The following is a 17,116-nucleotide window of genomic DNA, read 5'->3' on the forward strand; positions in this document are numbered from 1 at the left end:
CTTACCTTTTTTACTTTATTTTTTTCCCCTTTCATCCCTCTCACCACACCCAAAGAAGCTGTAGTTAAGAAAGGATATATTTATGTATGTATATATGTATATGTATATGTGTGTATATATATATAGATATGTGTGTGTGTAGATATATACATTCACATGCATATAAACACCTCTCATCTCCCCTCCCCCATCTTTCCTGCTTACTGCTTTAATTTTGATCCTAAACTTTGCTATTACTTAACCTTCAACCCATGGATCCCTCTTTTGTCTTTTCTCCTCAACCTTTGCTTTCCTATCTACCCTTCCCTCCCCCCTTATTTTTAAATAGATTTTTAGAGGGTCCTATACCTTCATGGTATATATATATATATATATATATATATATATATATATATATATATATATATATATATATATATATATATATGTATATATATATATATATATATATATATATGTATATATATATATATATATATATATATATATATATATAGTGTTGCCTATTTAACTTGTGAGTAGGTTTTCAGGATTACAAGCCTTCCTCTTCCTCTAATGCCTGTGTACCTCATTTGTGTAAATGATTAATATTTTCAACTTAACTCTGCCCCAATCTTTCTTTTGAGTTACCCTATTGTTGATGTCAATCTTAAACATATGGTATACATTTCCCAAGTAAAAGAACATAAACAATTTGCCTATGTTGAGTTCCTTGAAATTGATCTTTGATATTGGCTCTTGTATGTGAAATTTTCTTTTAAGTTTGAGTTTGGTTGATAGAAAATTCTAAAAATCTGTAAGTTTGTTTCATGTCCTTTTGTTTTTTCCTCATTTAATATTAGAAATAGTTTTTGCTGGATATGATATTTTTGGCCACAAGGCTAGTTCTTTTTGTTTGTCAATTCCAGAATCTATGGTCTTTTATTGTGGCTGCTGATAAAGTTCTGCACAATTCTGATTGTAGTCCAGCATATTTTAATTGTTTTTTTTCTTGTTTGCAAAATTTTGTCTTTGATTTAGGGATTTCAAAATTTGACAATCTTATCGCTATGTTGTTTTCCCACAAAAGATCTCACTGAAGTGGTGATGGGTAGATTTTTTTTCTATTTCTACTTTCCCCTTATGCTCTAGCACTCTAGGATAATTTTCTTGCATTATGTCTTGCATGATTGTGTCAAGGTTCTTTTTTTGGTCACAACTTTCAGACTGTCCAATTAGTCTTTTTTTTTTTTTTTGAGGCTGGAGTTAAGTGACTTGCTCAGGGTCACACAGCTAGGAAGTGTTAAGTGTCTGAGAGCAGATTTGAACTTGGGTCCTCCTGAATTCAAGGCTGGTGCTCTACCCACTACGCCACCTAGCTGCCCCTGTCCAATTATTCTTATATTTTTCTCTTCTTGATCTGTTCTTTCAGATCTATTATTTTTCCTGTTTCACATTCTGTTCTTTTTTTATTATTCTTTATAATCTGTTTTGTTATTTCTTGGTCTCTCATAACTTCACTGGCTCCTCCTTGCCCAGTTCTAATTTTTAAAGTGTTATTTTCATCTTTTGAGATTTTGTATCTCTTCTGGTTGGTTAACTTATTTTTCATAATCTTCTTGTTTTTCTTGGACAGCGTTTATTTTAGTTTAATTTTTCCTCAATGTCTATTTGATTTTTAAGTTCTTTTTTGAAATTGAAATTCTTCTGTAAATTCTCTTTGGGCAGGAACCATTTCACATTACTCTTTGGGGTAGAAGCTTTTTTTATTGAAGTGTCCTCATCTGAAGATGAACTTTGGTCTTCCCTGTACCCAGAGTAAGTTTCTGTGATAAAGTTCTTTTTTCTTTGCCAGTTTTTTTTTTTTTTTTTTCCTTAAAGAAGTGTTAGTATAAGCACCTCTAATCCTGAGGTGAGGGAATATTGACTCTGGTTCTACCTCTGCTCTTCCCTTTGACTGGAACCCTAAACCAAGAGTTCCACCCTCCAGTAAAATGCCTGTAGCCAACAGTGTTCTTGACATCCCTACCTGTGTGCTGGCCAGGTGCTAGTTCCTTCTTTTCCAAGACTGTGCCCGCTGCAAACACATCTGGGCCTAGCATTCCTAATCAGCCTAGGTTCCCTCAGTCTTCTTGGACTCCCCCCTATTCCATAAACAATCCAGGAAGTGAAAGTTTATGGTTCCTGCTGATGCTTCAGCCAAACCAGCCAGCCCCATTTTGCTTGCTGTTTGTGAAAAGCAAGCCTGGAGATGGCTTCATTTCTAGGGTTAATCTTGGGTGTGGGTACTTTCTTCAGATCTTCTTGGATTGTATCAGGAAGACTTCTGTTCTGCCCCAAGTCCTCTTGAATTTTCACCCAGTCTAAGTTTGCTCTGAGGGATAGATTTTTTTCTATTTCTGGGGAAGACCTAGAGAGCTTAAAATTTACTAATCTGTTCCATCTTCTCAGAATCCTCCCCAGTATTTTATATTTTATAAAAATTCATTCCCCTATAAAATCAGCTTTGTTAGTGTGTAAGTCCTGAAGTTATAATTATTTTTAATCTGTCCTGATATCATTTTATTCATCTTTTATTTTTATTACTTTGGTTTTCCTCCTTTTGATCAGTGTAACTAATTGTCTATTGATTTTTTAAATTAGTCTTTTCAGAGAACTAGCTTTTAATTTTCTTAGTAATTTCTGCGTTTTGATTCTGTTCTTGTATTGCATACTTAGATCACTGATATTTTCTTTTTACTTTGTTAATCTATGATTTGAGGTGTATTTTTTCCTTTGAGGACTACTTTAGCGGCATCCCCAAAACGTACATATTTTTCATGTTATTTTTCATAGTTAGTAATTTGTTTCTTTGATTTGTGCCTTGGATCATTCATTATGCAGCTTGTCATTGTCTTTGTTTTAGATATTTATCTTTTGCTTCTTCTATTCCCATCTGCCAAAAACGATTTCTCTTAACCATGTAAAAAGTGTATTTAATATTTCATCTTTTTTTTAACATTGATTTTTTTTTTCTTTGCTATTGTATCCTGTCACATGAGCTGTTTTTTGGGGGGATATATATGTGTGTGTGTATATATATATATATATATATATATATATAATGTGGTACTGAGAAATATGTATATTCGTTAATTTTTTTTTTTTGTTTTTTAGCTTTTTTTTTTTTTTTTTTTTTTTTTTTTTTTTTTTTTAGCTTTCTTTAGATTTATCCATTTTTTAGAAAGGAACACTAAAGTTACCTACTTTCAAAATTCAGTTGATTCTTCCTTAATTAATCTACATGTAAAAATTTATTGCACATGCATTTAGTATTGATATTGCATATAATTGTGGTTCCTTTAAGCTTAATGGAATTTATTTGTGTGTCTTATTTTTGTTTGGCTAATAAAGTAGTTGCAAGCCTTACTTTTTGAAATCACCTTATGTACAGCAAATTTCATTCCAGCCTGTCATTTTCATTTTGTGTCTTTATTTTTTGATCATAGTACCCTAGATTTAGAGCTAGAATAAATAAGAGTTCAAATCCTTTTCATACAGATGAAGAATCAGATGCCTAAGGATGTTGAATGATTTCCCTAAGGCTCTCAAAGATATTTAGTGTCATATTTCTTGTAAGCAGCAAATTGTTGGGTCTTTTTCTTTTTATCCACTCTGCTACTTTTGTTTTATTGGATTGTTTGATCTATTCACAATTATATTTATGGTTATTAGGCTTGTATTTTCTTCTTTCTTATCTATGGGTTTTTAATCCTTTCCTTTCTTAAATCAGAACCTTGCCCTTTGATTAGTTTGCTTAAAGTTCTTTGATGTAAGAATTGATCCCCTCTACTCATACCTATAGGCATTTTCTTCGTCTCCTTTTTACCTGCTCTATGTTAAGTTCCTTAAATTAATTTTTTTAAACTACTTATTTTAAAATCTTATTTTAAAAAATATCTTTTAATTTATTTTTCTGTTCTTCCTCTTTTGGTATAGAATATTGCTACTACCTTTCTTCTATTTCTTGCCTTCCAAGACATTTCAGTTTTCTTTGTTATATTCATCCACAAGCATTTATTATTAAACACCTATTATATGCCAGATTCTTATCTTTATGGATCTTGTATTCTTGGATTAAGGGGAAAGAGGGAGAAGAGGGGGCAGAAACAATTTACATAGAAAAATAAAAATACAAAGTAATTTTCATAATGAACGAATTAGCAGCTGGTGGGGATCAGGACAGATTTCCTGTAGGAGTTTGGTGACACTTGCTCTGAGTTTTGAAAGGAAGGAAGGATTCTATGAAGCAGAAGTAAAAAGGTAGAACATTTCCATGTGGGAGAATAGCCTTTGCAAACAAACAGAGATAGGAAATAAGATGTTCCTATATCAGGAAATAAGGAGGTAATTTGTTCTAGAAGATAGAGAGCATGTGTGAAGGAGAATAACTTATATAAATCTGGTAATATAAGATATGACCAGATTGGGAAGCATTTACTTTCCTTTTTTACTAAACTATTCCAAATTTTGTTCTCCAGTTCATCAGCCAGATCCTTATTTGTAACTATTTTTTTTTTTTTAATCTCTCATGTGTTGTGTCCTGCTTTCTAGAGCCCCCAACACCGGGGTGATTAAAATATACCTTCCTAATGGAGAAGTGAGGAGGTAGGACTCCCAAGGATGATGGGAAAAGTGGAGTCTATTTATTTCAGAGATCTTTCCCCTTTATATAATGTAAGAAAAACAACACTGCACAGGTTGGACCACATAACAACTTGCTTTTGTATATAGCTTGCCACCTGGTATCATTCTTCCACCCGGCATCACTCTGCTTCAATCACAACACAGGTTGTCACTGCCCCCTTACTTCTCAGGAAGGCAGAGAGCCCTTAAGGGGAAATGGGGAGCCGAACCAAATATTGTCAGCAGGTTCCCACTGGGCTGAAGGGTCTTAAACCTCACCCAGAATTTCCCCACTGACTGTGACTCTCTACATCTTACCTTTTCTTTTGTTTTAATTGAAGCAGGGATATACCAATGGTTAAATTCATTACTGTGGGAGGAATCACAAAGGCAAGTTGTAATATCATACAAGCAAGTAGCAACATAAAAAAACAATATGAATAACCAGAATACTATAAAGATTTCCATGAGTCCCAGAAGGAAGGTGTAAAAAATAACTATCAATTCACAATCCCACATACACCTCCTTCAGCAGCCAAGAAATAGTCCAAAAGCAATCTATTGTCCATCACTTCATGTATCTGGGAATCCAATGATTCCTGCAGGCTTAGAAGTCCTGCATCAGTCTCATTGAGGATTATTTCTGATGCTCATGACTACACAAAGGGTTAACTGCCAGGCTCCTTCAACAGTGGGCACAATAAGCAATGAAACCACCCAATACCTCCTGGGTTTTCCCGCCTTCCGCCTCCTCTCTGATGGATAGTGGATGTGGCTCGATGGCACCCCCATGTGATTCCTTCTCCATCTGTAGAGATACAAGCAAACCCTCTCCCCTAAGCAGTTAACCTATGTGGTCCCTTCCATTCACCACTTTCTGGGTCTCTCCACATCACTAGTGATTATCTAAAGATAGTGGAGCTGCTTGTACTGGACACTGCCCTTTTGTTGGGTTATAAAACCTGTCTGCCAGAGCCAGTGCATCTTTGTCAAAATTCAAAAAAAAAAATTAATACATTAAGTTAAATTTAGAAGTTCTCTAGGGTTATCTGTGGCTCCCCTTCTCTTTTATTTTTGGAGGAGCATCTTGATCCTAGATTCTGTTGTTGAGAATCAAAATCTGGATAAATATCACCAAATTGCATTTCAGGAGTGTGTATCAGTAGGACTGAATTTTTTCACTGATTAAGGAACATTGTTCCACCCACATAGGTGCATTAATTTTCCATTGAATGGGAAGAGGAGAGAGTGCTGGCAGGGCTTCTACCAAAGTACTTATTGTTTCCTAACTGTTTGTAAGATGTCTCTTCCCCATAGATTGATAGGGGACTTTTTTTTTTTTTAACACTAAAAAAGGAGCAAAAATTCCTTGCTCCATCCCAAAAGAATGTAGCATCAATTTCAGCTGCTGGTGCTGATAGTGTCTCTGCCCCTCCCACTCCTCCTGCCCATGAAGGCAGAGTTGAGGGAGATGAGTCAGGAGATGGGGAATGCCCTGTGTGCTGGGCACATGCTCAGGTGTAGGCAGAATTGAAAATGAGCTTTGAAGGTGAAAAGTAAGCTCCTCAGCAAGGTACTTAAGATACTTAATTCCCTTTCTGCCAAATAGGCAATAGTACTTAAGATACTTAACTCTCTTTTCTCCCAAATGGTCTTGCTCTGCAGATCCCTTAGATCGGTAACAATCAGTAAAATACTAAAAAAGAATTCCTTACTTCTGTCCCACATGCTGGGGTGGCTACAGAGACCAATCCTCTGCTTGTTTTTCTCCTCATACTTCCTGGTTTGACCACCAAGTTAAAATCTTTCCTCTTTTTAAAATTTGTAGGTTTCCTTAAAACTAATTTTACTCCATTGTATTTAGTTGTTCTCCCACTAATTTCCACATCTCTGGCTCCAAACTCTCTTTCTTACAAAGGCAGAGACAAGCACTCTAGAGCATCTGAGAACTCAGTGATCTGCTTCTAAGTTACTAACAAACCTTGCTTCTAACTTACTAAGCCTGCTTCTTACTTCCTTGGGTAGGGAGGCTTATTTCTTAGTATTTGCCTCATTTGGGTTGGAAAAACAAAGTGACTAGAGTAGCCCTACTGATTCTTCCTGCTTGCTTATTTTTATACTTACTCTTCCAGATCACGGGGACTTCTCCACTCAACTCGGCTAAACACATCAGTCGAGATGATTTGTATAGGACCTCACCTAGAGCTCCACATTAGGCGCTAAATGTGGTGTTCAGCTTTCTAGAGCCCCCAAGTTGGGGTGATTAAAATATACCTTTCTAGTGGAGAAGTGAGGAGGCAAGACTCCCGAAGATGGAAAAATGGAGTTGTTTATTTCAGGAACCTTCCTCTTTATATAATGTAAGAAAAACAACACTGCAGGTAGGACCACATAATAACTTGCTTTTGTACTTAGTTTGCCACCTGATATCACTCTGCTTCAATAGTAATACAGGTTGTCACCGCCACCTGACTTTTGAGGAAGGCTGAGAGCTCTCAGGGGAGATGAGGAGCCAAACCAGACATTGTCACCAGGTTGCCTCTGGGTTGAAGGCTCTTATACCTCACTCAGAGTTTCCCTACTGAGTGACCCTTTACACTCATGAGAGCAGAATTTTGGGATAACAAATTGGACCATCCTGCTCTATTAATTTTCATAATGTTAAATTTGTCCATCTATTGCCATTTTCCTTTTTTTTTTCTTTTGTTTCATTCAGGAACTAGTCATTATCAAGTGGCAGCAGTGTTGTATGGTGGGGATCACTGTGTCCCACATGACCTTACTATGAACCTTTAGCACTCCTGGGTTCAAGTTTTATATGCCTTTTTTCCCTGGATGCCCAATGTTCTTGAGGATATTTACATAGGTTCAACCATGTCATTGTTCTACTCAACAAATGGAGTAAATACAACATGCTTTTTTTGGAATTAAAAGCCTTTTATAGGTTAGCCCTGTCCTATCTTTCCACTCTTCTTTCTCCCTACTATGCCCCTCAGTATCTTCTGACCTGTGGCACTAACCTGCCTGCCTGCACTATGAACAAGACATTCTATCTCTTAGCTCCAGGCTGGCTGTCTCCCATGCCTAGAATATTCTATCTTGTCAACTCCATCTGCTGACTTCCCTGTGATTTACGTTTTTCTGTATCCCTAGCACTTAGAACAATGCCTAGTACATTGTAGGCACTTATAAGTGCTTATTGAGTGATCGATCCTGTTTCTAAGATAGGATGAAATTCTTGGAGGATATAGTCTTTTTTTCAGAAACAGTGGTTTCCTATGTGCAAATATTCCTTACCCAAAACTCATTAACAGCCTCCATTCCCTTAACAGACATAAACCTTCCTCTTCCCAGCATTATTTGTAGGTTTCCTTTCTTTCTTTAAGAACAATATCAATCTTACCCGCGGTTTTCAGTATTTTACCTTAATCATCCAGAACCTTCTTTAGTTGAAAATTATTATCCCTTCTCTAATCACCTGTGAATTGATTGGAAGTCTCCAGTGCCCCTCTTTCTCATACCTTCCTTCTCCCTATTTGGAAATTTTCCTGCTGCATTAACTCTTCTATAAAATATGCTGATTTTCTAATTCAGTAGTATGGGATTTAATATAAGGTACTTTTTGATTCTTTGAGTTCCCCTTAAATCTGTAGGGTAACAGGTCCTTTTTCTTCCCAATGGTCTTTAAGTATGTTTTTTCCTTCTTCCTAGTTCAGCTTCTCTCTTTTTAAAAAATAGTTTATAAACACAAAAGAACTGTTTGTGCTACTTAGTTTTTTTTTTTTTTTAATAATTGCATTCTGTTGTTTTTCTTATGTTTCTCTGGTTGTAAATGAAATATTTTGTCTACCTCTAAGTTTTTTCAGAGGGCTACCTTAAATTCCTGTTGTTGAAGGGCCTACTTATATTTTATTGATTTAACTCTATATATTATTTTGGATTGTAATTTGAGCTCCTTAGCTTCCTTTCCCCCATTCTGTTCTTCAGTGTTTTGTGGTTTGAATGATTCTCTAATTGTCTTTTCTGTATATCCCTATAAGTAGTGAATTTCTCTTGGAGGTTCCATGTGACATACCTCCTTTCTCTACTGGCTTCAGACTTCAAAAACCACTGCCATTCTACTTTCTCTTCCTACTTTTTTCCTTTGGTCTAGGACCTTGGACAGTACAACTATCATTGAATAGCCTTTTGTAAGGCAGGTCCCCTTCTCCTAATGATGAGCTCTTTCTGGAGCTTACTTTTTTTGGGAGGGATGGTACTGACCTCAGCCAGGCTTTCCTTCTCTATTCCCAATCACTTTGCTTTTCACATCCCTTTTGTGCTTGCCCTTCCCCCATTAGAATGTAGGCTCCTTGATTACAAAGATCCTCTTTTTGCTTAAGTTTGTTTCCCCAATGCTTGGCACTGGGGAAGTGGCAGTGGCAGTCTGTGGATTCAGTCAGTGTCTAGTTGTCTCAGTTCAAAAGTTCTGGACAATTTTCTTATATCAATTTCAATTTTTAGCTATTCAAGTTTGGGGATTTGTTATGTTCTTCTGGAAGACCTATGATCATTGTAATCTTTGCACATCTTGTTATCATTGCTTTAGTTTGTAGAGAATTTATTTGTTCTTTTAAAGTTGTTGTCTTTTGCATCTCCTGGCAAATTTCCTTCTACTTTTGGGTTTTGTTTTTTTTTGGGGGGGGAGAGGTGTTCCAGATGTTATTTTCTCTGCATAGTATTTTCTAGTTTTTTTCTAACATTTTTGACTTCTTTAATTCTACATTGAGAGATCTGATTTAAATTTTTTCCTTTTCAGAAATTTTTGTTTCATACTCTGTAGAATCCATGGAGATTTATTTTCATCAGAAATTTTTGGTTCATTTTCCTTTATAGTATTTATGTTCATTGTGTCCTGGCTTCAGATTTTTTTAAATTAGTTTTTCCTTCTCTCTTTCTCTGTTTTATCTGATTGAGAATTGGTTCATATCCAGCTTTTATCTCTTGATTTTCTAACTTTTCATCCTTTCTCATATTTCTGTTAGCTTGATTTTGATTTCCCTTTTCATTTTTTTTTACAGGAAGCACCCTCAATTTCTTTGCATAATGTAAGAACCCCTCTGGGTTTCTGATTGCCTTTCCCTCATTCTCCTTTTTTTTTTTTTTTTCCTCTAACCACCTCTGTAATTCCCCATCTTTTTGTCCCAACTCCAAAGGTTTCTCTCCCTTCTCTTTCTGTGGCTTAGCAAAATCAGTGTTTGCCCATTTTTGAGGAAGTTGGGGGGAGAGGGTATTGATGCTAAATTAAAACTATCCATGTGCAAATAGAAAACATTATACATGACAAAGAAAATCCATTTTAACTTGAATTTTAGTAGATTATTTTTTGTAGTTTTCTAATAAAATAACAAAAATTCCTCGTTAGCATTGGTTTAGATAGGAAAGTTTAAATATTGTACATTTAACATTAAAATATCATTTATATCCACACTATATTAAAGCACAACTGAAATCACTTATCTAGAAGACATAATTTGATTTCTCTTTCTCAGTGAAGTAATCTTAATTGATTAATTTGAGATAATATGTTTTATAGAGTCTTAATATTGTGCATAAGAGTTGGGTGGCCTGCATAGAAAGCAAGTTTTATTCCATTTCAGAGAGCGAAAGCTGTTGTGTTTTCTTCTTATATAGTGATGAAAGTGAAGGAGAGGAATGAACATTTGTTTCAGCAAGCCACAAAGTGTCATGAGATATATTTCCCCTTAAAACAGTGTTAATTATTTTTGCTTAAGTCCCCAGACTAACTTATTAAAAAACAAACAACTAACTCACAATGGAATCTGAAAATATTATGAAGAAAAGAAAATAGAGGAAGAAAGTGGGAGAAAAAGTCTCGTCTTACAACACAAATATGGCTTTGCATGTTGATATAGACAATCAGTAGAATACTAAAGATAGTGAAATTGTGCTATCTCAATTCTGCCACCATTAGATATATGACTTTGGAGAACTAATTCGTCTTTTTGGACCTCAGTACTCATTTGTAAAATGAGAATTGCATGATCTTTGATCTCATTTCTAACTCAGACATTCAGTGATTGTAAAGAACAAGAAGAAAATTCAGTGAAAGGTGATGATATTGAGTGATTCAGTTAAAAAGTGAAAATTGCTTTACAAATGCTAAATAATTATTATAGTTTCTCCATATCTGGAGATAGCATTAGGAAACTTTGGCTTCCATGATTTCACAGCATAAGATGGCCAACAAACTATACTCCCAGGATATAATAAAATATTGTTTCCTATATAAAAAATATTTTTCCCCCGAAGCATAAGCAAACACACTGTTGCCCTGTAATGGTTCTGGGATAGAAATGGGTATTTCTTGCTTTAGACTGGGCTAGCAAATCATTATAATTATTGGTTAAACACTTAATGTGTACTTAGCACTACATTAAGTATCTTAAGTGTACAAAAGTTGGAAATAGCATGATTTCTTTCCTTAAAAGTTGGAGTTTAGTTGAACAGACGAGCTTGTGCATAGGACTGAAAGATCTGGATTTGTGATTTCTTTTTTCAAAAAGCATCTACTTGACTTTATATTTAATAAATAAATATATTTATGTTTTATTAAAAGTTCTCCTTGGAAAGCAATATAATAGACTTACTGTTATGCTTATATTATTTTGCATTAGAGATGTTTAATACTATAGAGATAAATAGAAAAATAATGCTTTTTTTTTCACAGAGGATCTTTAAAGATATTTTGTCTCTGATTTTTGTTTTAAATTTGACTATTTTAGTTGAAATAGAAACAAAACTGTAGGGTTTTTTGGGGGGGTTATGTTTCTATATATAATAAACTTCAGTTGTTGATTAAAATGAATTTTTAAATCATTTAAGTACTTATTATTAAGTATTGTGCTAATTGTTGGAGATAAAAATGAAAAGGTCAAAAGACAGACCACAACAGGGGCTAGAGAGGGACACTGATCTAGAAAGTTATAGGAATGATGGAGGGTAGTAAATTGACTCTTCCTTTCCTTGAACAGTAGCAAAGCTAATTAAGTTTTCAGAATTGGAAGGTGTGTCTGTGTGGGGAATTTGGTCCATTGAATGTCCAGGGAATAGGTAAATGTAGTCTTATGAATTGATCCTTATTAATTTGATATAGTTTGTGGGCATAAGTGGTTATGTCTGTGAATTTGGTGGAGGGGGGGTAGGGTATTTGGTTCTTCTTACCATTAACTTATAATTTAAAAAAAAATTTCAGGTATGGTGTAAGTCCAGAGAATATTATCCTTTATGGTCAAAGTATTGGAACTGTCCCTACAGTAGACTTGGCATCTCGATATGAATGTGCAGCTGTAATACTCCATTCCCCTTTGATGTCTGGTCTACGTGTGGCTTTTCCTGACACCAGGAAAACATACTGCTTTGATGCTTTTCCAAGGTAGGTATGAATTCATAAATTAAATACTAATAATAATAACCAACAAATATTTGGCACATGATATGTATGAGGTTCTGTACAGGATACAGTGAATTAGAAGATACCACTTCTGTCTTAAGAATCTTACATTTTAGTTGGAAAGACAGATACAAGAAAATTTAAGAAGAGAAATTGTGTAACAAGGTGTTAATTTATGATTACTCACCAATGAGAAAGAGAAATTTAGAATTTGACCTACTACACATCCCACCTATTCTAGTTCATGTACACCAATAGTTATGAAATGCTAATTTGTTTGTATATGCAGTGAAATTTAGATAAAAGAAAATGTATCATCCTTATTTATGCCAATGAATAGCCAAAATGTTAAATGAAATAATGAACACATTGGTAACAGAAGATAGGAATGACTGTTAGAAGACCTAACATTGAATTCCCTTTTTGCCACTTACTGTTAGAACTGAAGCAAGCAACTTTATCTTTTTGGGCCTGTTTCTTCATCTGTAAAGTAGGCATAATAATCTTGCCAACACTTAACTTGCATGATTGGATGCTTGATAAATAGTATGTACTATGTAGTCAAAATTTGCTATTATCATAATTAATATTTATGCAAACCTCTTTCCTATTTTTTTAATCAGAATTTTCATTCAAAATCCCTCACCCATTGAGGAACTTGATTATCTAAAGATATTCCAGACAGCTAGGTGACCCCAAGCCAGGTTAAATTTCAGAGAACCTGACACTCATAGCTTGTATTATCTCACCTATGGATTTTCCTAGAACAGAGTTAATATCACATGGCTGCTGCAGACCTGTAACTTGTACCAAGGAAATACTTTACTATCTTCTCATTATCAACTAATGGGAGCAAAAAGAAGTGAATGAATTAATCTTAAAATTTAGGGTGTCAAACAGCCTTGTTGAGTAGTTTTCATGTAGTTTAGAACTACATTTTTTTTGTCTAGATTAAGAGGTTGATATTAATATTTTAAAATACCATTTTCTCTCTGGAAATTTTCAATATTAAAGCACATTATTCCAAGATTATGTAATAATTGATCTGGGTATATCAAGGTACAGTGTTTTTTCTCAAAACTGATTTGTTGATTACATTATGAGATGAGTTATTAGAACATTGGAACATCATTTATTTAGCTACATGAGTATATAGACCTCAAGGTACTTTAATTGTACAATAGCAATACTTCTGGATTCAGCTTTGATGAATTTCAATTATGTATATATATATATATATATGTATGTATGTATGTATTTATAGTTTACACTGGAATTAAATGAAAATTTAATGAGAATTTTGTTTATAGATTTCTAACTCTAGGACAGTGTGGCTGGGAAAGCTCATAAGGCTAATGTTCATTTTATCCGTTGTCTTACATGCTTTTAAGTTGATAATTAGAAGCTGATTTTAAAAAATGTTACATGGTATATGTCTTTATGAAAAAATGTCATTAGCTATCTAAGTTTGAAATGACCAGTTTTTTCTGTCTTTAAAAATTTAACTTTAAAATGTCACTATAATGAATAAAATATTTTATTTTCATAATGATTCATAATTGCCTTATTTAAATTTAAACAATTAACTTTTCAAGAGTTTTTCCTATACACATACCAAAAGTTTCTATTTCTTTCAGAAATATTAAATAAAATAGGTAAATTCCTTATAAATAATAACAAATTTTCAAAGCTGGAAAACTTCAAACCATTTAAAATTAGATTTGTTTTTTTCCCATTTTCCATAAATTTTCAAAGTTGGAAAACTTCAAACCATTTAAAATTAGATTTAAATTTTCCATTTTTCCATTTTTGACATTTTGCTTAGTGTTCCTTGCTAGCCTATGATTAGTTCCCAAGTTTTCTTATGTCAGTTTTATTACTGTGCGCACACACACGTGTACACACATGCATACATGTATCTGAATAGTCAGCTTCATTTGGAAAGATAACTTAAAATTTATTTTTATGAAAAAGAACTTATTTTTAGTTGTCTTTTATTAATTTTCATATTTTTCTTGGATTTAGAATCATGTAGCAATTTCATATCAATTGTTTGTCATATAGGACCTCTATAATTTATTACCCCATATGACTAACAAATCATGAGCATATGAAATAAACTCAGTACTTTCTGAAATGAGTAGAATTATCTCTAATACTTAAAATTTCTAGAACTTTAATTCTAGAAGAAAAAGAATAATTCTAGAAATAGAAAAAATTTTTGCAAATCTATTTCCAAATTGTAGATAGCAGTCTAGGACAAATCAGATTTTTATATGGTAACATAGCTGATAGAGTTTAGTGTTCTGTGACAACTTCTTATAATTTCTCAGAATACTATATAAAAAAGAGTGATAAATTTTGTGAGTAATTACTAAGGGATATCTAATAGTGTTTTTTTTTTTTTAATAGGTCTTTAAAGCATATGGCTTATCTACAATCACTTTCTCATTAATACTGCCAGAGGAACTAGTATCCACAGATGTAATTTCAATTTTTACCCTTTTTGGTAGTTTTCGAGAGTCCAGAACTCTGCATAATTCAAGAGAAGGAACTGTTGAGTAGTCATTCTCTATTTTTGATTTATACAAAGTGTGACTAATTTTGTAGAGTGGAGTTCTCTGTGAAGTAGAATTAAACTAGTCCCATTGAGAAGTTGTACATTTAATTTAGTGACAACCATTCCTCACATTATTTTGGGGACACCTCTTTTAGGATTATCTTTAATGCTTATAGCATATTTTTTGAATTGTTTTAGCAAAAGCAAATTTTCACCCTTTGAACTTAGATTTTACTTTTGGAAACAGCCAAAATTCATTTGGGAGCCAGGTCTGATAAATAGGTACACACAGGGATCTGCAATGAAGCCTGACTGTAATAAGTTATGATTTTCTCCTATGAGTGAAAAACTTTGAAGGCAGTTCCAAAGAAGGAAGTCTAAGATTGTCTTTATTTTTTGATGGGTTTGGGTTGCAGCATTGTCAAAATAATTGTCCGGGTACAACATTGTTTGAATGTACAAACTATTTGTTTATACAAAAGGCAGTTTTCATAGTTTGTAGTCACATTGCATGAATACAGGTATTAATAAACCCAAGATGTCACTTTACAACTTTATTTTTCTGACATCTTTAGAGACTCAGAAAAGAAATTTCTTTTGTATATATATTAATCTGCTAATAAGAAAATAAAAGATTCTCTTTTTGTGTGTGACTAATTTTTTTTCCCTCTCTCTTACAGCATTGACAAGATATCTAAAGTGACCTCTCCTGTTCTGGTAATTCATGGTACAGAGGATGAGGTAATAGATTTTTCTCATGGTCTGGCAATGTATGAGCGATGCCCACGAGCAGTAGAACCCCTCTGGGTAGAAGGAGCAGGGCATAATGACATAGAGCTTTATGCACAATATCTGGAAAGACTAAAACAATTCATCTCTCATGAACTCCCCAATTCCTGAAGAAGAATACTTGATTTTACCTCATTTACTGTGAACGGAAGAATTATGTTTTTGCACACGCTTTAACTGGATAGCTGTAATGGCTTTATAACTATGAAGAAATGCCCAGTCTTGAGGGTGTTCTAATCAAATATTTGACGAAATTCCAGTCTTTTGTATATGAAAATCAGTCTATAATGCACATAATGTGATAAACAGCTGTAACTTTTCAGCTTCATTACCTTGGAGAAAGTGGAAATGATAGCTGAACATGGGGACACTTTTCTAGTGCTGTAAGAAATAATCCTACGATCAGTTTTCTCTTATGTCTGATCATTTATGATTCTTTCATGCAAGACTTTTTTTTAATCCAATGGTTTCAGCATTTGGAATACTGCTTTTGTCTAATTACAACTTCTACTTAATGGATTCTTGCCTTTGATCTAAGGGAGTAATGTTTAATTTTTGAATTTTTAAGCTGTGGTATTGTAACTGGAAAGCTTATCAGGATGAAACTTTCTCTCTTAGTAATTCTTGCTAATGTATTGATCTTTTCCCTAAGCAATCCATTCAAGTGATTCCTTTTTTTCCTAACACTTAAAAAATACATAAGGGAGTTATCACTATCAGATTTTATCAACTGTAACTATATAAATATAACTGGAATATTCTTAAAGAAAAAAATAATGAAACTAAATGTTTTTTTAAAGTGTAAATTTATTACTAGCAGTTTTAATAATCAAGTTGTCTGATTGGTCTGACAAAGAGCCATAGCAGACTTTCCTTCTGTAAAGCATTCCTTGTAGACTTTTTAAAAGGATTGTACATATTTGAATTTACATTGTGCATAGATTCTTAATTGGTAATTTTCATTTAGGTCGAGTTACCACAACAAACTGCAAAATTCTTGTTTATAAATGATTGAATACATTTTGTTAATATGTTTTTATCCCTGTTATTTTGCTATTAAAATTTTTATAATATTTCCAAGACAAAAAAAATAAATTATACATTTATGTTTTGATGAATTTATGTAATTAAAAGTTTCACTAAACTACTTTTAGTTTAGAAATCATTTGGTCTTTGACACTGGAATGGCACAGAAATGCAAGACATTTAAAATTGTTACACTACTCATAGATTGGGTTTGGGATTTTTTTTTTTTTTTTGGTTATATGTATTTTTTCCCCCAGATTTAAAGGCCTTAAATGTACTGTAAGCAAGCCTCAGAATGTTATAAAATTTGATTGGGGTTGATCGCCACTATGTGTATTGTTGCTTAATGCAACACAGAGGTTGTATTGGAATAAAGGATGCATGGATTGGAGCATATTGACTTGTGTGATTTTCCTTTATTTTTCTTTAAAAAAAAAAAACAAAAAAAAACAAAAACCTAATCAGTGGACAAGGTAAGAATACATTTTGTTGGATTTGGGGGGGAAAAATGTGTCAAACTTTCTTTTGTTTCTTCTGGAGAAAGTCCCTTGATGTTTTCAGATTTCTCTATATCAAAGATGATATACGATATGCCTCTGGCTAAAAACAGTAAAGTACCAACCTAAAAACAGATAGTACAATAT

The 17,116-nt window shown here is 33.5% G+C and overlaps 1 protein-coding gene across 2 annotated transcripts in view; it reads left to right on the top strand.

The window, feature by feature from the left end:
* The window catches only part of ABHD17C (abhydrolase domain containing 17C, depalmitoylase), a 75,819-nt gene extending 58,951 nt beyond the window's left edge, over positions 1-16,868 (top strand). Inside the window, exons 2-3 of one of the 2 annotated variants that reach the window (XM_074295243.1) lie at positions 11,900-12,079; positions 15,338-16,868. In XM_074295243.1, the coding sequence (XP_074151344.1) occupies positions 11,900-12,079; positions 15,338-15,557 (400 nt within the window). In that variant the 3' untranslated portion in view covers positions 15,558-16,868. The other variant, XM_074295244.1, reaches the window with a different exon arrangement.
* The last annotated feature ends 248 nt before the right edge of the window (positions 16,869-17,116 follow it).

Source organism: Sminthopsis crassicaudata, chromosome 2 (assembly GCF_048593235.1).
Source record: "Sminthopsis crassicaudata isolate SCR6 chromosome 2, ASM4859323v1, whole genome shotgun sequence".
NCBI classification, from domain to species: domain Eukaryota; kingdom Metazoa; phylum Chordata; class Mammalia; order Dasyuromorphia; family Dasyuridae; genus Sminthopsis; species Sminthopsis crassicaudata.